Source organism: Castanea sativa, chromosome 3 (genome assembly GCF_040712315.1).
Source record: "Castanea sativa cultivar Marrone di Chiusa Pesio chromosome 3, ASM4071231v1".
Classification (NCBI taxonomy): Eukaryota; Viridiplantae; Streptophyta; class Magnoliopsida; order Fagales; family Fagaceae; genus Castanea; species Castanea sativa.
Window position 1 is genome coordinate 37414875 of NC_134015.1, and position 22982 is coordinate 37437856.

General features: G+C 35.5%; 1 protein-coding gene across 1 annotated transcript; it reads right to left on the bottom strand.

The window, feature by feature from the left end:
• Window positions 1-9138: 9138 nt before the first annotated feature.
• On the bottom strand, window positions 9139-16506 carry LOC142627972 (RNA polymerase II C-terminal domain phosphatase-like 3). Its single transcript, XM_075801883.1, has 12 exons — window positions 15348-16506; window positions 15064-15196; window positions 14872-14927; window positions 14696-14756; window positions 13175-14584; window positions 11776-12396; window positions 11520-11666; window positions 11163-11431; window positions 10943-11054; window positions 10595-10852; window positions 10366-10412; window positions 9139-10197 (listed from the first exon to the last, which is right to left on the bottom strand). The coding sequence occupies exons 1-12, from the start codon at window positions 16076-16078 to the stop codon at window positions 10134-10136; spliced, it is 3909 nt and encodes a 1302-aa protein (XP_075657998.1). The 5' UTR covers window positions 16079-16506; the 3' UTR covers window positions 9139-10133.
• Between the last annotated feature and the right edge of the window lie 6476 nt (window positions 16507-22982).

Below are 22982 nucleotides of genomic sequence, written 5' to 3' on the forward strand. Positions count from 1 at the left end.
GCTTCTTCTCCGTCTCTCAAACTCTCTCTCCCCAGAAAATTTCAAGAATCACTGTATTTCGCTCCAAATTAAAAGTCAGTTTATTTTACTATTTAATTTGTTTTGTTACTATTTATGAGTCCTACTATATTTTTTGATATTATTAATAAGTCTCATTGTACTATTTCAGCTAATTTTTGTATTTATCTACAGTACTATCAATAAAAAAATTTCAGTTTCAGCAAAATAAGCTGATTTCAAACTAACCCTGAGTAATTTGAAAACGGCCAAGTAAGGTAATCCATCTAAAAAAATATCAAGATCTCTCTCTCTCTCTCTCTCTGCGCAAACATATGTGGTTTTTATTTTTTTTCATTTTTTTTTTATTTTTTTAATAAAAAATGTATGCATTTGGAAATTTAACAGAGCCATTCAAGAACCGTTGCAACCATACCAGTTTCCAAATTTCATGATTGAACCATTGATTTTCTACTTTTTATACAATTTTAAGTTTTTAATACAAACCGGAGGTCAAATTTTTTAAATAACTATAAAATCTAAACTATACAAATCGGGACTTGATTGATGTTTGGTTCCTTGTTGAACCGGTTGAACTAGCTTATCCGGTCTGGTTTTAAAAACCATGAGCAAGTTAAGACTAAAAATATATATTATAAAAGGATAATATAAGGATTTTTTTTTTCAAGTTCTCACTTGCACAATATTATATATTTGATGAAATAGTAGCAAGGGAGTCAATCTTGTATTAGAGGCTGAACCGATTTGACCAGTAGAACAATATATTTAGGTACCGGTCAGTACCGATGTACCGTTTCGGGTTTCCCATTATTTTTTATACTTATAAATATATATATATATATATATATATATATGTGTGTGTGTGTGTGTGTGTGTGTGTATGTATGTATGCATGTGTGTGTGTATAATGATAAATATAAATGTTTACTATAAAACATTTTCTCAATTCAGAATAAATTATTCATAATTTTAGACTTTAGTATCAATTAAAAGGAAAAAAAAAAACACAATATAAAGAATAAAAAGCTTAAAAATTACCATTGCATACTAAGAAAACAAATAATACTAATAAGTTAGTACAAATAAGTTACTATTTTGCCCTAACAAAAATTCAAAAATTACAAAACTTAAAAATAAAAATAAAATCTTATCGGCCAGTATTGCCCGAAATTGGCCGGTATGACCGGTATTTAAATCGGTATAAAATATTGACGTTTTGATACCGGTACGGTACATACCGGCCAGTACCGGTACGGTATTAACTACCTTGAATAGTAGAGGGTCAGACCAAATATCAAGAACATAGTAGATTGTCCAAGTTGAAGTCATTGTCAATGGCAAACAAACATTAGGAAGATCGAACATACCTAAGGAAGTTTGCCTTCTCGGCCTTGCCATGTCATCAAAACCATTAGCTAAAAGGAGAGTTGCCCATTTAAAGGTATAGTCACCTCCACATTTATTGTGCCCCAACGATCTGGCATCACATTTAATGCAAAGTGATCTCTCTCCCCCTCCCCCCTACAAAGCAACTCAAAGAGCCCTCAATTGTACCCTGAAGGTCTCTACAGCAAAGTGACTACATCAAATCAATTAAAAGACTCAAGATTTACTGCATGCTCTAGGGTGGAAAAAGAAGGTCATTGACAAGTATAAAATGCATCTAGAATTTGAGAGAAATGTGAGAGACTAACTCAAAAAAACACTACTATTGATATTGTGAGAAAATACATTAACCTTATTAACTTATCTATTGGAGACTTGGAGTGTTGTTGGCCAACCCCTAAGGGAAATTCAATCTCATTTCTTTAGTGATTCTTGCAAGAGCATTGACCTAATATTCATCTAAACTTAGTCGATCTTCTATTATCTAAGAATCTATGTCTCACATTTTGTGCCATCTATGAGAATATCAACTAGGAGGAAGGGGTGAATTAAGGCTTACAAAATGTCAAACCAGCCCAGCCATTGCGGCAAGCACCAGAGGACCCTCATGGCGAAGGACATGACAATCCAGGAACCATGAAGCCCTAAATAACAAATCCCTCAAGGATAGTGTGAAGAGAATTTGTTACGCCAAGTAAGATTTGAAGAAGATGAATAAGGACACTAGGCAGACAAAAACCATGATCATAGAAGATACAATCAAAGGAACAAGAGGATAAAGGATATAAAGAAGTTGATATGTGAGCTTCACAAAGTTAATGACGAATAGAACCAACGGAGATCTCATTAGGATAAGCAAGAGTTCCTAAAGTCACTAAAGATCCTGCGAAAGCTCACATTACTACTAGAGCCATAAAAGGAAGAAGCAACAAGACCATCATTCACACGCAAAATCTTGTAGGAGAAAGAGTGGAACTCCCAAGCACCATATGAACTTCCATGGTTGATCGCAAAGGAGAAATGCTTGATAGGAGAAAAATATAATCGAAAGAGTGATACATCAAATATTAATTCCCACCTTTTCAACAAAAATTGAGCAAGTAAGCCTCCATGAAAATGTCTTGTCTCCCAACTTCACTACATATTGTGGGAAGAGTGATCATGTTTGTCATCTCAACCATTACATGAAGGCCATGGTCTTGTACAACAGGAATGATGCCCTTGTGTAGAATGTTCCCCTACAGGAGGTGGCACTATGTTGGTTTTGACCAACTAGAGCACAAACCAAGCTAGTCTTGGAAAGAGATGACTAAGTCATTCATGACCAGATTCATCACCAACACAAGGATGCTTATAGAAGTGGAAACTTTGCTCTCCTTAAGTGAAAGGGAAAACAAGGCACTCAAGCATTACTCAATAAGAAAATGGGAAGATTATAAAGAGATAAATTGTATATTGAAGGGATGTTGAATAATATGGCATAAAAGAAGAAGAAAAAATCTAATGAGAAAAGGATGTTCTTGAGGCATATTCTCAAATTCAAGAACTCATAGAGATCAAGAAAACAAATCATCTAGAACTAGTCGAGATCAATAAACAAAGTATCAAGAACTTGTGAAGATCAATAAAATAGAGTTTGAAGAGTTTATTCATGTTAAAAGAGAGGAACTTCAAATAACATGAACGAAGCAAGATTTGGAAATTATTATGATGGATACTACAAGTTTGGATCTAGTATAGCAACAATGGATTAGCCAACTCGGCCAATAAATCATTGAACAATCGTCAAAAGAAGAGTAATTAGTGAATATTGTTGCAATGTAGCAAGCGAGTCATGCAACCTTTTTGTCTAATGCATGGATTTGTTGTAATTATTGTCCATTGCATGGATTTTGTTGTTAAGATGTTTCTAAACTTGTTAGACTTTGTTGTGGTGGCAAAGGAGCCTATGCACCACTTTTAAGTCCATCCAAACTTTTGTAATTAACTTCAATATGTGATTGGAGTTTTCTTTGTCTTGTTCTTAGGCTTCATTCTCTTTTGTTTGTATAGCTTGTCATGCTTTGTTTCTCTTGGTCTTTGGTTATGCTATTGTTAACCTTCAATATCAAAGAAAAAAAACTTGTCAAACTTTACCAGTTTTATAAACTAATTGGGGTTTTTTTTTTTTTTTAAATTTACATTGTTTATTATGTCCTTTTTTTAATTGTATATATTCATTGATATTATAAAGGAAAATAAAGGTGATACAAGATGTATTGAAATCAAGGTTGTCAAAATTGGGATTCCATGTAGGATCGTGGGAGGTAGGTAGGATTATAAATCACAGGATCAGATCGTGGATCATAAAATCCTACCTATTTTCATATTTAAAGCAAAAAACACATTAATAGTGACTTTATATGTTGAATAATCATGTAAATAATGAATTATTCCATAAAAAAATAAAGATTTGTATCATATGATGTAATTTTGTAATTTGTATGTCATAGATCACTAAATATATTTAAGTTTTGACACAATATATTTAAAAAGTTCAGTAAATGTTTAATTATAAACCAACCAAGTACCAAAATACTAGCACACTTTTTCCTTTAGCAGTAACACTTGAACCCTCATCATCACCTAACATTGATAACTAAATGATACAATAGTAATCACACATTCACACTATATACAAGTAACTTTTTTTTTTTTTTTTAAAGCTATAAAGGAAGACTTTAGAATTGTAACTTCATTATCTTCATCAAAATTTGTACCATCATCTTCTGGTCAACACCCTTTGCTAACTCCACTCGTCATGATAAGTTCTTCAAACTAATTTCTTCTTTTGCACTTGATGGTTTAGGTATTTTCTCTTTCATCTTCAAGTTTTGCATAACAAATACCAACTTATTCATTTTTCTTCCTCTAGTTTAAACGATTTTCTCCCTTTTGAGTGTACTTAAAATTGTACCAATTTTAATAGAGAATTTTCAATTGAACAGGGGGGGGGGGGGGAAAGGGGATAATTTACCAAAGTCATTTGTTCTTAATATTTTAAAATGCACTCTAATTACTTTCACAACCTGAAGAGCTACATGTTAAGTTCAATATTTTTATAGCAAAATTTTTCAATTCAAGAAAATCATCTCCATATGAGTTCCACCACTTAGTTGATACATTTATGAAGTACAATATTTTAGTCTTGAGATTACAATTTACAACTTTTAAAGATGAACTTTAAAAAAAAATGATTTTTACGTTTTGGTAGGATCGGTAGGATCCCATACAATCCTACATGATCCTACATACGATCCAACAATTTTTATGATCCTTGTGCAATTCTAAACGTTTTGGTGAGGTCTGATCATAAAATCGTACGATCCTACAATTTAGATTAGGATTTTGACAATCATGATTGAAATTATAAATTATGATCATTAATTTTATTTTGTACAAATATAATCGTTGGAGTGTTGGAAAATGTAAGTTTTTTTTTAAGACTGTTAGTCGATTATAGAAATGAATAAAGAAAATTTGAAAAAAAAAATCTAAATGGAATATGAATAAGGTATTAAGGTTGATGTAGTTTTCTATGAATAGTAGATTAGCTAAAGTAGCAAAAGTGAAGTTTTTGGGGTAAAAAAAGCTAAATTCTTATTGAGGTTGATGCTAATGCTCTTAGACCAGTGTCTCTCTCTCTCTCTCTCTCTCTCTCTCTCCAAATCAAAAGGTTTAGGCTAGGATTAGAGCTCTAATATGTTCCTTCAAGTCAAAGAACATCGATTCAACCTATAACATGATCGGCAAGGTTAACTCAATTAGGGTTGTCCATGACCAACCAGGCCTAAAGTCACCAGCCGACTTGCCATCATCTGACCCGAACTTCGATCGATCTAATGAGCTTGGCAATCTACGATGATTATAAAAGACAGATTTGATTAAATTAATTGAAGTGACAGTTGAGAGAGCTTGAAACTCGACCCGTCCGAAAGTCTTCTCTTCCACCCTCCCATTTGAAGTTTCCTTTGCTGTCTACAACAATATTCAAGCCAAATTTCATTGTTTTTGTTTCATTCAAGTAAGATTTTCTTTCTCTCTTCGCCGATATAAGGAGATCTTGGCCAAATTTAACTAGATCTCGACATATCTTCTCCCTTTACCACAAACTCGATGAACATGACACCTGACCACCATTCAATAAGGCTCAATTGGACATTCCTTCACGATTGAAGAAGAATTCATTCTTCCCCCAAAGTGTTTGGGTCAAGTGTGGGTTGGGCATAAACCCAACCTAAACCAACTTGTGGACACCCCTAAACTCAATGACAAGCTCGTGAGAGAAGACAAAGTGATGGCTAGATAAGACAAGCTTGCAAGAGAACGAAAAGATGGCAACAATTGCTTTTTCTTTGAAGATGATGATGAACATCGCAGAAGAAGATGACAATGATTTATTCTTTGAAGATGACAAATTTTTGTAAAAAAAGTTGAATTTGTGAAAGGTTAATTTGGGCTTTTTGTGAAAATTTTTCTATTTGAATTTGTGAAAATACACACGCTTGTGAGGCTCTGATTTGTAAATAATTATTAAATTTGTGAAATGTAAAAGGTCTTTTTGTCCATAATTGAAGAGAGAAAATGCTAAAATTGGAGAACGATGGATGTAAAAGCAAAGAAGAAAAAAAAAAAAAAAGAGATATATAAGGAGAGAGAAAAATAGTAAAGGTCGAAATTAATATGTAAATAAAATTTTGAAAGATTGAAGAATATGAAGTGTGTAGCTGTGAACAGTGAAATAGGTGAAATATTATTAAAAAAAAATTGAGTTTTTTTTAATAGCTAAAAATGTATTGAGGTTAACCTAAGAATAGTGAAATAGTTATAAAAAAAGATTGTGGCCCTGACTTTGTGTTAACAAAATGCATAAATTTATTGCCACAGATATCTTCAAAATTTATCACTAATGGAATAGTACACTTACATTACTCCACAATTATTACTCTTCTAATCAAGATCAATCCCTCCTTGCCTCTTACGAGAAAGCTTCAGGGCAGCTCCTAAATATGCACAAAACAAGTCTTTTCTTTGGCAAGTCTACTCGCCGGACACCCTTAACCAGATTAAAGACTCACTCGGTGTCCAGGAGGTGAAGCAGTGTGAGAAATATTTGGGTTTACCTACACTAATTGGAAAAAACAAGAGAGCAAACTTCAGGTACATTAAGGAAAGCGTTTGGGCCAAGCTTCAAGGGTGGAAAGAGCAGCTCCTCTCTCAAGCAGGCCGGGAAGTGCTCCTCAAAGCGGTCATTCAAGCGATCCCGACTTACGCCATGAGCTGCTTCAAGTTCCCAGTCACCCTTTACAATGAGATAGAATCCTTGATTAAGAAATTCTAGTGGGGTCAGCGAAGTGAACAAAAGAAAATTCACTGGTCCAAATGGAGCACCCTTTGTAAACCAAAGTGTTTGGGAGGCTTGGGCTTTAGAGATCTTTAAAAGTTTAACGATGCGATGCTAGCGAAACAAGTTTGGCGCTTGATAACAAATGAGTATTCCCTATTTTATAGATTTTTCAAAGCAAATTTTTTTCCAAAAGGCAACATTCTTGAGGCAAAAGAAGGGAATGGTTCTTTTGCATGGAAGAGCATCCTTAAGGGCAAAAAGACAATCCAAAATGGCATGTTATGGAGAGTGGGAAATGGTTCATCAATTCAAATTTACCACGATAACTGGCTGCCTGATCCTAGTTGTAAGAAAATCCTGTCCAGACCTCTCCTTTTAGACATCCAGGAAAAGGTTTCAACCCTTATTGATAGTGGGAGACACTGCTGGTCCCAGGAGTTAATTGACGCAAATTTCTTTCCCAGGGAAGCTGCTTTAATGAAGGCCATCCCTCTCAGCTTTAACGTCTGCGCAGATGTGATGACATGGCGATTGAACATGGATGGGGTATACTCTGTAAGGTCTGGATAACACCTGTTGTTGGACATGGAACTCAATGAGCAGCCAAGGCCCTCGGACCTCTCCAGTACTAAACTGTTGTGGAAAGACATGTGGAGTTTAAAAGTTCCTAAGAGAGTAAAGACTCTAATTTGGAAAGCAGGGTGGGACTCACTGCCATTAAAGTCTAATCTCAGGAAAAGAAAAATCCCAATTGATGCAATGTGCTCGAACTGTGGCTTGGAACCAGAAACCTCGCTTCATGCAATTTGGTCGTGTCCCTCCCTAATGCAGGTTTGGAACGTCCACTTTAGTTGGCTGGTAAGCGAAGCGGGTAAAGCCTCCTTGACGTGGTAAAATTTTGTTCGGAGAGGAGTACTCTAGTGGACTTGCTTGCTATGACAATTTCCCAGATCTGGACTAGGCGTAACAAACTACGTGTGGGTGAAGCTGGTGCTCCTCTAGGTATGATCAATCAACTGGCCTCGGCCAGCCTGCAGGAATTCCATCAGTCCTCACTTAACCTCCCAAAAGCTCCCTCCCTCCCTAAAGCCACAAAATGGATACCTCCTCCTTCGAATTGGGTGAAGGTCAACTTCGACGGAGCAACTTTCAGCGACTCCAGCTCTGCAGGATTGGGAGCGATTATTTGCAACGACATGGGTCTAGTTATGGCTACTTTTATACAACCCATTCCACTGCCTACATCAGTAGAGATGGTGGAAGTGTTAGCAGCTCAGGATGCCCTCTACTTTGCAAAGGATCTCTGCTTTAACAAGGTAATAGTGGAGACTCAGAGATTATCATAAAAACTCTCCCCAATGGTGGTCTTTCTTCTTCCAGCTTCGGGCACATTGTAAAGGATATTAAGGTGATGTCTTCATCGCTTGAGTGTGTGCTCTTTAGTCATACCCGTAGGCAGGGCAATAGAGTTGCCCACGAAATGGCTAGAATGACGTGTAATTTTGTTCATTTCCAATCTTGGATCGAGGATGTTCCTCCAAGAGTGAAAGCTGTGTATTTCTCTGAAGTAATTCAATGATATCCTCCCCTCCTTCTTTGAGGGTGGTTCCTCAAAAAAAAAAAAAGACATTTGAAAGCTTAGAAACCATGACAATCCAAGAATATCCGTCAAATCTTGAGTCACAAGTAATAGAGTAACTGGTCGTGAATTCTTATGTCACGGTTTAAGATTCCAACCACAAGCATGACCATTTAAGGTGGCATTATCTGTCTATCAGTAATTCAGTGGCCTAAAAATAGACAAGCAAGCGGGTGGGGCATTTTGGGTTCCTAATTTTGGTACTTCTCTCACAGCTTTTGCGTTTCAGTTTACATCCATTGAGTTTACATCCATCGAGCTGTCAATTTATTATCAGATCAATATTATTTTTCCTTGGATCCACTAATTTTATTATGCATCACACACTAGGCATAAAATCCACCCCATGTGAGAGAATTGTTACAGCTTTTTCGTGAAAATTTGATGTGTCCTATACTTACTTCTCCATAGCCAAGGGACTTCCATTTTTAAGCCAAAAAATTTATTTAAAATTTCTATCATTCTATTTCCATGAAAATTCAAGTACGGTTCGACAGGACAACTGTGGCTGTGAAATAGTTTCAGTTTTCATTCTCTTGATCACATTTTTCATACTCTGTAAATATAGGGTTGACATGATATATTATGATTGATTTATAATAAAAATGATATCATTGGTCTAAGTGAAAATGACATTACTCCAATCATAAGATACCATGTCAATAGTTTTAAAAAAATAAAACAAAAACAAAACAAAAAAAAAGAAAAAGAAAAATAAGTTCCTAGATATTAATGACTTCCCTCAAACCTTTAGGCTACAAATTTAAAAAGAAAAACATATAAAGCTATTGAACCAGGGAAATTAAAAAGTTGTAATACTTTTCTTTTGTTCCCCAGGGTATTCTTTAAGGCAAGCCAAATTGATTGTGTGGGATGCGAAAATTCACTTTCAGATCAGGTAACCGGGAAATAGAGGAATCCGGGCAGCTCAATTAGATTACGAGGAACGAACTAAATATGCACATTCCTCTCCCCATGCTTTCCAAAATCGTTCTTCTAACCCCCTTACCAGTAATATTAAAGTCACATCCCAGTAAAAATAACAAGAATTTTTGTATAAAAGTAGGTTAGAGCAAGCCTTTTCTTCCTTCCTATTCAGGTCTCTCCCTGTCTCAAATGTCTTCATGCTTGACATATATATGAATCCTCACAATTGTGCATTTTAAAGCAACTCCAGTGACTTGGTTACTCTCTCAAATAGTATTTTTAACTTATCTTTAATTTTACATTTTGGATCTCCCAAACTTTACAATCAGTCAATCACCATTCTTGTTACCCAAGGAGACTGGTGCAAGCAATTGTCAAGGCCTCTGGGCAATATTTGTCAAAAATCTTGCCGTAGTGGGTTACATTTTAGTCACCAAACCCCTCAATCATATTGGTCAACTACCACTCAGACTCAACACCGTCTTCCCTACAAAATGTACCCCACCCAAATAAAGAAAAAGCTCAAGACTAGCATGGCATCTAATCTTATGAATGCTTTGGCCGAACTCTTCAGAAAATTGGCGGGCAATGAAAGGGAAAGTGCAGCCACCAGCTTATTATGGATGGATAACTTGAATCAAAACTATGCCAAGCATTCTCAGGTCTAGCCTGATCATACAAAGCATGACCTCATGATCCATCCACAACTTTAATGCTATTCTTGATTTTATAATTATCAGGTTTTAGTTTACCATTGGGGTTTAGGGAGTGGATTGTTTATGATTTAATGGCAAAGTCTCGCTCATTTGCCCTCCGGTAAAGCAAAGCTGATGCTTCCACCCTGTTTTTACAGCAAGAGGGGAGAAAAGGGGAAGAGAAAAAAGAGGGGGATGGGGGAGGGGGGAGAGAGAAGCTATGTCAATACCAAAAACAGAGGAATTAGGAAGAATTAAGGGAACAACTAAAAAAAGGACAAATATTTTCCCCGACCCAGATAGAGTTTTCTTACCAGCCTGGATATACAACAAATCTTCCTGTAGAAAGAGCCCAATTAACCTGTTCATAACAATAATACCATGCCTCAGATTTAAACACATCCAGGGGAATGACTCAAGAATTTTACGCAGATAGAATGACTCAAGGAATCAAGCAGATCCCCCAAGGTTTTCTGTTTAAACAATCTGAGTGAAGAAAGGTCCCCCAAGAGGTCTACAAAGCAAAGAATTTAGCAACAATACCTTATCAGTCCCAAGAGAATTGGCAACTACATGTGTGACCTGTTCATCTATTTGGTTGGTACATACAGCACCAAACTGCTCAGCTGTCTGCCAAAGTGGATGTAGGTGAGGATTGGCTTCGCCAACTGGAAACACCCTACTAAATACAATACGACAGCCAGACAATATCTTCCGCTGCGCCGCAGCTAGTATAGTTCTAACATCAGCTTCATCTAAGGACTGATGGGAGAAAAAGTCTTGATGTATTCTCTCAATAACCTATTTAAGACAAAAGAAAAAAACAAATAATCACCGGGAGAGCGGTTAACAATTCACAATTTCTCTAGGCAAGTTTAACTATAGCCTCACCGACAAAGAGGATGCCAAAGTTCCTTCTTCTGGTCTTTCATCATGGTCAATCTCCAGTAGAGAAGGACCTTGAAGCCCAAATTGGCGCCTACTACAGGGAAAGTATGTGTACCTGCAATACATCAATGCGTTAGTATAGGTATAAACAATGAGGCTGCCTGCCAAAATATAAAATCACTACAGACACTGCACATTTTATTTTAAATACAGGTATACTTACCTTTCTACAACTATCAAGTTCAGTTTGTTATGTGGCCAAACCCGCACAGAATCGTCTATAATTACAACAGCTGATTCCATACCTAGAACCCCTTCCAGATCCTTACTCTTAGGAACCCTCTCATCGCCATCAAAAGGATCCCCATCATCACCCCTAGAGATAACCCGTCCAGCAAACAGAACCCCTTTCGGATCAAGCACTTTTGCCATCTCTGTAGCATACAGCTTGTTCCCCATAGTGTATAGATGCAGCTCATAAAGCTTACTAGCCTAAAATGCAGACAGGAAAAGCATTGAGTGCTTCCTATTGAACCCAAACACCAATTGATTATCTAAGCCACAAGGACGAATAAATTACCTTCTCCAAAAAATTCCAAATACCAGGCCGTAATTTGGTCCACATTGCCATATGAGGAAAGCGGAAGAGGTGTCTCCACGGTTTTTCACGATCTTGTTCCTCTTTCTTTCTTAATATCTCATCATGAACTGGATCTACTTCCACAAACTGAAAAAGATGAATAGAATTATGACACAGTGACGAAATAAACCCTATTCTCCAAGGATTAGCCACCAACAAAAGAAGAGAGAGAGATAGAGAATCAACAAGTTATTACCTTAGCAGAATTAAGCAGTGTGTGATCCAGATCCAAGACAAGGCAGAGCTTGCGGGAAGCAAACATTTTATTCTGTTCTTCTATCCTCCTTGCCCTCTCTCTGTGGATAGCAGCCTTTTGCTGCTCATCATATCCTTCAAATAAATGTTCAACATCTTTCCATGAGTTTTCTGGACGAGAAGCAGCTGCTACACCTAATTCTGGTGCTGAACTCATCCCATTCCGCTGGTCCTCTGAGTTCGAAGCTATACCTTTCACATCCACTTTGTCTGACTTTACTGCTACTGCTTCAGAAGACATATTCTGAGAAATTATTGGTACAGTTGTCGACGCTTGGGAAACAGACATAATATCAGCAAGATTTTTCAGATTCTTGGTGAAAAGCCGAGCAATGTCAGGTGTTGCAACTGATTGAGAAGGCCCTGACTTTGTATCTGCCTGACCCTCCTGCTTTTGAACATTCATATTGTCCTTACTTCCCTGGGTGCTTGATATAGGGGATACAATAGTTTTGAGCTGCTCATGTCCCAAGCTTGAACTCTTCTGAAGTGCACTGCCATGGAGAATCCGGCGAGGATCACGTGGTTTCATACGAATTTTTCCCAAGTCATCCTGCTGGCTCTGTCAGTCATTAAGCATGCATAAAGGTATACTCAAAAGAAGCCAGAAACATATTGGTAATGACAATAATTATTTTTATTATTAAAAAAATTTGATAGAAAAAGCATTATGGTGTACTTTTATTTAATTCATCAGGAGGGGACAACTCAATATAAATCCCTTACTTTTCCAGATAAGTGAATCGAAACTCAAAAGTATATCTTACTGAAATTTATCACTATTTTTAATGAGGTCAATTAAAATTTAGAGAATATTGATCAAGCAACCAATTACAAAATTTAAAGAAAACCAATTTTAAGATCAAACGAACTAATAAAATGCTAATGGCCTTTTGGTCAAATTGCAGCTTCACCCTATAAGTATGGTCTTCAGGTGAACAGGAAACCTATCAAAATATCAAAGAAAACCAATTTTCAAGTCAAACAAACTAAAAAAAAAATCCAATGGTCTTCAGGTTGAATGACAATTTCACCCCAAAAGTCTTGGGTTCAAATCCGGTGGGACTGCAAGGTGAAATTAAATTTACTTACCAATCAAAATAAAGCAATAATAACTAAAATTTTTTGAAACAAACCAACCAAGGTGAAATTAAAGTTACTCCTAAAAGATACCAACCATATAACAATTTAGCTATAATAAAAGGAAAATAGAATAGAAACATTGAAGTAGGCCACTGAACCAACACAAAAAACAAACAGTGACTTAAAAAGCACATGCTTAACACTAAAATAGTTTCTGCCTTTAGAAAAAGTAGAAAATAGATATATCTACTGCTCACCATGGGAGCAAATTGTGCAGGAGCTTGAATTGTTCCAGCTGGTTTCTGTAAGAGCCCTAAGGTCTTTGATGCAGCAACATTCACCAAGGGAACTGCTCCAAGTATTGAGTTTGCGCTTGGAAGTTGAGTTGTACTTTTAGCAGGATCAACAGACATTTGTTGGGCTCCCACTTTAAGTATATTTATCAGCATAGATGGATTCACAGCTATATTTTTCAATAATGCAGGCAAAGAAGCCGTGGTGCTGGTACTTGTCACTGGCACCTGCTCATTCCCACTAATTGTCATGTTGGTGTTAGCACTAGTACTAGGACAATTTACAGCATTAACTATTTTATTGAGATCAGTTTCTGCATTCTCCATCAACAAGTTCCTGTTCATTAACTGAGGTCCAACTAGACCAGTGTCCTCCAACCAGCCACCGCTTCCAGACACAATTTTCACATCCCTAACAATTCCAGGATTTTCTAATCCATTCCTTTGCCTTTTTAATGCAGGACCTTCCAAACTAGGCTCCTCAATATTTTTTTGCTTTCTCGAATTTATTGTTCCAACAGAATCTACTTTAGGTGCATTATGCACCATAGATAAGGGGCGTTGGTTAAGATCTAAACCGCTCGCATCAGAATTGGCTAACCGAAGCCTAGGGTCTCTACTCTTTGCTGAAGCTTTCACTATGGGAGGATTCAACCCAGAAGTTGTAGGTGCAGCACTTACAGCAGTAATTAGTCCTTGCATGCTAGAACTGTCCATGGAGGGGGCAACTGATTGCCCCAAAATGGGCAAATTTGCATTTCTTACATTACCAACAGTAGAAGAACTAGAAACCTCCCCACTGGTGTCACCATCCCCATTATCCTCATCTGCCGAAGGAGTTGGGCTAGGGAGCATATCACTTGTAACGAATGAACTCCGACCAAACTTTTGTTGATAGCTAGAAACAGCTTTGAAGGCATCAGTTTCATAGAGGTGCAATTTCGAATTTTCTGTGTCATGCGCCAATTTAGTTGTTGGCAACACCAATTTAGTCATCCCATCTCCAACAGCCATTCCTTTGTTTACGGGGAAACTTGATGGTGCTTCCCGTGTGGGTGAGGGGAGACTGTCTGCATCATGATCCTTGTGAAGGTCTAACAGTGGGAGTAAAGCCCCTTTAGCCTTATAGCTAGACAGTCCTTGTTTCAAGCTTTCAGCTAACATATTTTGGTTATTTTGGACCGAGAATCCAATAGCTGCAGAATCTGAAGATAACTTATTAGAAGATGTCAATTCATGACCAGCATTTTTAGTAGAAGTATCAGAATCTTTATTGGTAGCCCCATCAAAGGATGATATTTCTTTCTCTTTATTACCAGCTCTACTACTCGACAAAGCTTCAACAGAATCCACAGAGGGCTTCATGGCCTCTATCTGTGAAAACAGACACCACATTTAGTTTCCATAACATCAACAATCATCCTAACCAAACAACAATGTGAGAGGCGAAAAAAATTTCCCAAACTAAATTACATAGAACCACACCTGTTTGATCTGGTCAGAGGAGAAAAGAGGGGGATCACAGTTGTTGACATAAGAAATTAACCTGTTAACAAAACACGACAAACAAAATAACTAAACAACTGATGGCATCAAAATTTCACTGCAAAAATAGAATAAGCATCAGAGAATGAAAAAAATACAAATAAAAAAATAAAAACCTCAAGAAATTATCTTTGTTCTGTTCCTTTTGACAAATGTTTATAGAGCAGAACACCTGCAATGAGCAACAATTAACCCTCTATAATGTTTAAAACGATCTTTGAATTCAATAATTAATACCCAATTTAAAGCAATCCCCAATGATGATAAATTTATAGCAAGTTTAGTTCAAAACTACTAGGGTTCCTTACAGAATGGACTGCTTGAATGGCAGTGAATGACAATTGAACAAGAGCATCCTTTGTAGGAACAATAAGTCCCGAAAACACTTCCTGCAAGCTCTCCAAAGTGCCGTGCACTCGGGAACAAACTTCCTCAAATGATCTACAACAAAAAACAAGCCAAGCCAAACCAAACCAACAAACAATCAAAATCCGAAAATCCTCCCCAACTAAAAAGCATTTCATATTGGGCAGTCACCATTACCAATCAATTATTATTATTATTATTATTTTTAACTTTCAATTATACTTACTTCTCTGCCTCAATCACATTCACACTCCCCAGAGCTTCTCGAATCGAATCCACCCGCTTCTCCAATTCCTTCTCTTTAGAATCAATCTCTAATCTTTCAACATTCACACTCTCAATACTCGAAACCCCTTCCTCTCCTTCTTCTTCCTCTTCTTCAACTATAACTTTAAATTCAACTTCCTCCAACTCAGGCTTCGCCTCGGCCGCCTTTTCAACCGCCATTTCAACCTCCTTTTCCACAGTTTCCGAATCCAAATCAATCTCACCTTCCTCCAACTCCCCGTCCTCCTTCTCCACATCCATATCATCACTACTATCATCAATCACAACCTCATCAACCACCTTATCATTCTTCACCTTCTCCTCCACAACCACCACCGACGCCATTGCCGGAGGCGGCGGCGGCGTAGTAGCAGCAGCAGTAGCAGTAGACGAAGATCGCTTCAATTTCTCGTCCTTCTCAGCCTCCATAACGAAAATCTCATTCAGTGGCTTATTCTGCACGGCTTGTGCCCAAGCCAAACTGTACAAACTCGAAGCATATCCCCTCGAAACTTGATACTTATACAGATCTTGCATCGTCCAAACCCTAGCTTCCGATTTCGGTTTCGGCGATACCTTACTACTAGTCTCTTGCTTAATAAAATCCTCTTCACTGATCTCCTCCACTGAAGCCGTATCAGAAATCTCACCTTCTTCCACATCTTCAACTTTGTTCTCTTCTTTCCCCATCTTTCCTAGGGTTTCTTATTCTCCTCCAATTTCCACACAATTGTTCCACTCCAAACTATTAGATCCACTAACAACCATATACAATTTATATATCAAAATCTCGATTTCAAAGTTTCACAACACACACAACAATCAAATTCATCACCATCGCCGATCTTTTACACAAAATACACACAAATTTTCAAATTCTGTTTCTGGTTTTGTCAAAGATCTGAATTGGATGATAAATTTTTTTTTTTTTTTGAGAGTGAATCAATCTTTTCTTTTTTTCTCTGTCAGTTTCAGATCTATATTTTTTGAGAATGAATTAAAATTTTACATTTATTTTTTTTTTCTTCCAAGGAAGAAAAAAAGAAAATAAAAATAAAAATGTATTTGAACAGAGTGGTCAGATAGAGATAGAGAGAGAGAACTGATAATTTAAGATGATGAGAGCAAAAGAAGGCGAGGGGGTTAGATTATAAGGACGAGGAAAATCTAGTATATACGAAAGTTTTAAATCTGGGCCGTACACGTCAGCGATCTGAAAAAAAAGAAAAGAAAAGAAAAGCAAAACGGGTTAAAGCGAAAGAAAAATGTTGAAATGGGAAAATAGTAATAGTAGTAGTAGGAGTAGTGGGATGTTTGGGTTGGAAAGTCGTGAGCCATTACGAAAATGGGTGATGAGCTGGCTGAGTCTTTCGGTCTTGGTCTTAGTCAGGTGTTGGATACAACAAGAAAGGAATGTGTGTACTGGTGGTGAGTTACCAAAGGGGGGTGACAAATTTGACGTTGTTCACTTCAAATTTGTGTGTTTTGTGTAGTGTACACTGTATCTGTATGTATATGTATGTACTTTATTATTGCAATGCTTACTAGGTGGTCGGTTTGGTTCTTACCTGCCGTCACAATTTAATGTCAAACTATTATAGTACAACTTAATGTTAACATAATCATAATTTAAAAAATTAAATTGATTTTGAGTTTTAAATTTTTACACTTTTCATAATACCCTAGTAACATCTATTCCATTTGTTACATTACATTATATTATTTCGTAAATATTAAAACTTGAAGGAGATTAAAGGAACATCAACAAAAAAAAAAGGAGACTAAAGGATAAATTGACTTGATTTATAAATAAGTGGACGAAATTGAAATAACTAATAGTTTAAAGAACTAAATTATTATGATAAATTGTTGAGTGACCAAATTTAATTTTACTCAATAATTGAGAAAACCAAATTTCTAATTTGTTTCTCAATTTTTTTTGTTTGTAATTTCACTCCCCTTTTTTTTTACTTGAATACTGGATTTTTTATATATAATTTAATAGATACAATAATGGTTTATTTGGGTTTGTTGGTAAGAACTTCTGGTGAAAAATATTAAAATAATAATCAATTTAATGACGACATGATAAATTAATGTTAAAGAATTAAATTAACATAATTAATGATTGAGGTACCAAATTATTAATTTAAACCCCCCTCCCCATTCCCCTCTCTCTCTCTCTCTCGAAAAATTATTAGATCCACTAAAATAATTGCTAAAGTGGTCCTCCTAACCAATAAAATGATAACGCCTATACAAATGTATGAGTCAGCTTTTTAATCATCACAAGAAATACAAAATTAAAAATACCAGGTGGCGTCACATTTGCATGAAAAATAGCGTTTTATTGGTTAGAATGACCACCTCAATAGTCTTCCAATAGACCTAATAATTTCTTCTTGCCCTCCCCTCTCTTTCTAGAATAGTGGCTAATTTGAGTTTTATGGTAAGAACTTCTCGCGGAGAATAATACAAATTAATTTGACTGAGGAGATTAGAAATTATTATGTGCTTTCACTCCTTTTCATATGTCTAAGATGAGAAACTTTTTTTTATTGGAAAAAAAAAGTTTAGCTTTAAATTAATTTGGAGTTTTCTTCCTCTAATCAATGATATGGCGATTAAAGAGACTATTCATATATTGTTTTAGTCTATTTTTTTATAAGACAAACTTTGGCTGAAATACCTGCTTAAAAATTAATATGACTACATATTTTTAATATCTAATTGTTAAATTACGTATTTTTTATGTTTTAACACGAATATCAAATTTTATATTAATCAGATGTTATTTATTATTAAATTCATAACCTTATTTTTTATGCATGATTTTAGACCATAAAAACTTAAAATTTAAACATTTGATTGATGACATAATTATTGATATTTGATTTTTTGAAAATTTTACAAACATGAAGGATGTAAGAAGAAAATGTTACCCAATGATAGATTTGTTAAAATTCACATGTAATAAAAAGATTGGTTACAACCAAATTTGTAGCTAGTCATATAACTTATATAAATAATACATAAAATAGCAAGGAAGTCAATACCGTACCGGAGGCTGTACCGGTTTGGCCACCGGTAGGATATATTTCGGATACCGATCAATACCAGTGTACCGTTTCGGGTTTACCGTTATTATATATATATATATATATATATACACACACACACACACACACACACCAAAATCTCTAGAACCATGTTTATAAACATATAATATTTCACTTATATTATAGTAAATATAAAAGTTTATTATACAATATTACCTCAATTCAAAATAAATTATTCATAGTTTTAGACTTTAGTATCAAATAAAAGAAAAAAAAAACACAATATAAAAAATAGAAAGCTTAGTTGTTCATTGTATACTTAGAAAACAAATAATACTAAGAAGTTAATGTAAATAAGTTACCATTATGCCTTTACAAAAATTCAAAAATTACAAAACTAAAAAAAAATTTAAAAAAAAATCTTTTTTCTGTACTGGCCGGTACGCCCGGTACCAGCCGGTATTACCTGAAATTGGCCGGTATAGCCAATACGGCCGATATTTTTTCTGGTACAATATAGAAGTGTACCAATACCGGTGCACTGGTCGGTACGGTATGTACCGGCCGGTACGGCCGGTACCGGTACAGTATCGGCCACACTGTAAAATAGTCTTATAATTCGTTGGAATTGACGATTTTAGTTTGACTTGCAAGCCAAATGTTGTGGGGGTGGAGATTGCACCCCGTGCCCCATACTTTTCCCTATAAATATATATATATATATATATATATATATATATATATATATATATAAATTATAACTTTTAATATTGCTTTTAACCCCAGGCATAAATAATTTTATTTACTCATTCCTCCCAAAACCTAGCCCTTCTATCCTCATCCCCCAATGCTCACACCTTACTCTCAGTTGACACTCCACACACTCATAGACACAACCATCCTCACCCAATAAATTTGTTTGTGTTGCTATTATTTTTGTTAGTGTTTTTATATTGTAAGATTTGAATTGTTTATGACGTTGTTAATACTTAAATTGAAGTTGAATTGTTCTTTGTGAGTTGTTAGTATGTTACTTAAAAAGAGAAGTAAATTTTGAAATTTTCAACTAGTATGAAAAGAAGAGATTGGAAATTTTAAAGATACCATGTAACGTGTAATTCTTAGGTACTCTCGAAGTACAAAGAATAATACTCACTCCTTTTATATTCATGATAGAGTCTACTCATTAAATTCATGGTAGGGTCTACCATTCATTGGAGAAGAGAGAGCATAATTTTTATGTAATATGAGAATATCTAATAATTTTTTTCATGTAACATGGTTGTTTTTTGATATACTTTAACAGTATTGTAATATAATATTTGCATAGATATTTTTTTTAAATGACGGGCCCCACTCTGCCCATGGGGTGGGGGATATGATAGCTACCCCATGGCCGATCCATTGTCATTGTTAATAATTTGTTATGTAATAAGTTAAAAGAAATAACTTTTAATTAGTTTGGAGTCAAATTTAATAGACCTATGGCCTTATGCAAGAATATTTATACTATTTATAAGAGGATTCTTCTCTTTTAATTAGATTTCTATGTGGTTCAGAAATATCCCTAAATTTTAAGTTTAAGGAAAAAACTTGAGAACACCATAAAAATATATCTCCAATTTCACTTAAAATACCTAAAAAAAAAAAAAAAGCCTTAATGCAAAGTGTGTGTGTGTGTGTGTGTGTGTATATATATATATTAAATTTAACAATTAATTTACATTATGTTTGGAAATTTGACATGAGCTGGATGAGAGTCCTTTGTTTTTTATTTTTGAGAGAAGGCTGAGACTCCTCTGGTCAAGTCAGGTTCCTTCATTTCTTTACTTGCCGGATAAAAGAAACGAAAGGATTATGTGTACACATGAGTTAACAAAGGTTTTAAGAGGTGAAAAAATTGAAATAGGCACGTATTAAAATTGTACTTTATTACAGTTCTTAGTCGGTGGTCGGTTTGGTTTCTACTACCAGCCGTCACAATTTTAATAATTTTAATTTCAAATTATTATAGCAGTTTGTTTGGCCTAAACTACTACTTTGTCCAATTGTCCTTCAAGCTTCAACTCCTAGTTCCGTACAAATGTTTATAGCTTCAAAGTCGAAGTTGTCTTAATTTTGAAAACTTTACACTTTTCATAATACTCTAGCAACATCTATTTTATTTGTTACATTTTAAATAACTTCGTTAAAGTTTAAACGAGGAGGTTATTTGAAGGATGAAATTGACTCCGTTTTGAGAGTAGAGAGACAAAATTTTCATAATCAATAATTAAAAAAATAAATTAACATAATTAATAATTGATGGACTCCATTAAATTTTACCTAATAACTAAAAGAACCAAATTACTAATTGTGGTAGTCAAAAACAACAAACACAGGAACAGTAAAGATGATATTTGATCTACACAACTAATTTTTAGAAGAGGGGAGGACATCCACAATGGGAAGTTTAAGCAGGAAGTCAAAGACGAAATAGGACTAAATCAAGTTTTTATATATGGGGGAACAATGTTCCCAAGGTACATGAAAGGGATTGAAATGCTGAAAACTCTAGTTACAAACTCTCTAATTTATCTTTCTCTATCTAGTTCTTGCTAAGACTTTCTCTCTCTAATTTCCCAAAACCCTTATCCTATTGCCCCTCTCTTACTTTTATAGCCATCATCCCCCCTTTCCTCTTTCTCCATTTGGCTTGCCCCAGATGGATTTGGGGGATCCTTGTCCCATCAGCTCTCTACGTACTTTGCCATCTTTTGATCATAAATGAGGACTTTTGGGGGTACTTTCACTATTCAAACCGGTCATTTAGTATTTAATGTGATTGACATTTGGTGAGGACCTCATTAATGCAGAGGTGACTGCTTCATTGGGTTCCGTGTTTTCTTATTCGTGTCCCTCGAGGTGAGATTAGAAGGTGAGAATCCATAATTGAGGAAAAAATGGCGTTTCTCAAGATTCCCCAAGTATCTTGGGGAGTAGACGAAATACATCACCTTGATTAAGAGCATTAGGAGGAGTGTTTACCTCAAATCTTCATATGGTGAGTGTGGTTTACCTTTAACCACAAGAAACTATTTTTTCTGTAATGATAGCTTGGGTTGGGCTCATATCTCAAGTGTAGCCCCCCGCGCAGCCCGAAATCAGGGCCATGTCCAAGTTCATCTCCTCACACTAAAAATTTTACTTTTTTTTTTTTAATCATGAATAGTGGCTAATTTGAGTTTTTCGATAAAAACTTGCAGTCAAGAATAATTAATAAATAATCAATGTGATGAGGAGATGAGAAATTATTTGGTGTTTCTACTCTTTATGTGAGAAGAGACAGACTCTACATTAAAGACCTGATAAATTTGAAGGGAAAGTTAATAGTAACAATAATAGCAATACTATTTATTCTATTGCCTTATGTAATGATTTTTTTTTCCCAGTTAAACAATGAATTTGAGATATGCTTGGGAATTTGGAGGGAGAGGAGATGAAGGGATAAGTGGAGTAAGAGAATAAGAAAAGAGTTGTTAGAGTAGGCATCTATCCCTTTGTTTGGATGTTTTCCTTCCCCAAAGAAGTTCTTTGATTTGGGGGGGGGGGTGAGTTTTGCTCTCCTCCTTTTGTCCTAAATGTATATTTACATATATTTATTTAATTTATATATAAAATATTTATTCATATATTTTAATTTTTTTTATACATATTTTAATTACAATATTTATTATCATCTCCAAAACATTTGTTTCTCATTCTCTCTTAGAATACTCACGATCGCTCATTCTTCATTGTTATTAAATAAATATTGGAGTCATCTCATTAGGACTAGTAAAGTATCTTTACCCATCTTCAACCCAACCTGCCATGCTCTTTCCCCACATAAGAGACTAGGCAAAGACGAGGCACCTATGATTCGACCCTACTCTAACCTATTGCCATCTCTATCCTCTTTTGCCATCCAAACATATCACTAATTTGTCTCTCCAAATCTAGAAGGAATCTGACTATACGAGAGAATATAATACGTTTTAATGATTTTGTTATATATAAAGTTTCAATAATATATATATATTTCCTTAAATGCCTATACCCCTATTTGTATTTAAAAAAAATGACATAATAATAATGTTGTTATACAAGAATTTGTTTCCACAACTTCTAAAGAAAATTACTGTGGGGGGCAAAAAGATCCTGATGGGAACGTGGGCCTTTTGGGCCGTGTTAAGGAAGGCCGACCTGATCCTGGGTTTGGAAGTTGTTAGTGCTATGGATCGGCCCATACGCCGAGGATACAAGGATCCAGCCGAGGGTGAACTTACCCTCGGACGAGCACCTAAGAACTCGGGATTTCATAATAAAGGTTAGGGGATGACACAGTTAAGGCCAATGGTTAAAAGGGGTGAACCCTAGAACGCTCCAGAAGCACCGGTGTTGAAGAAATGTCAAAGATAAAGGCTGCTACCTCCACATTAAAGACCCTGCACCTACCACCCTGGCCGCATTTATGGGGAAGTGACGTCTGAACAGTGGAAGAGAAATTTCTGGTT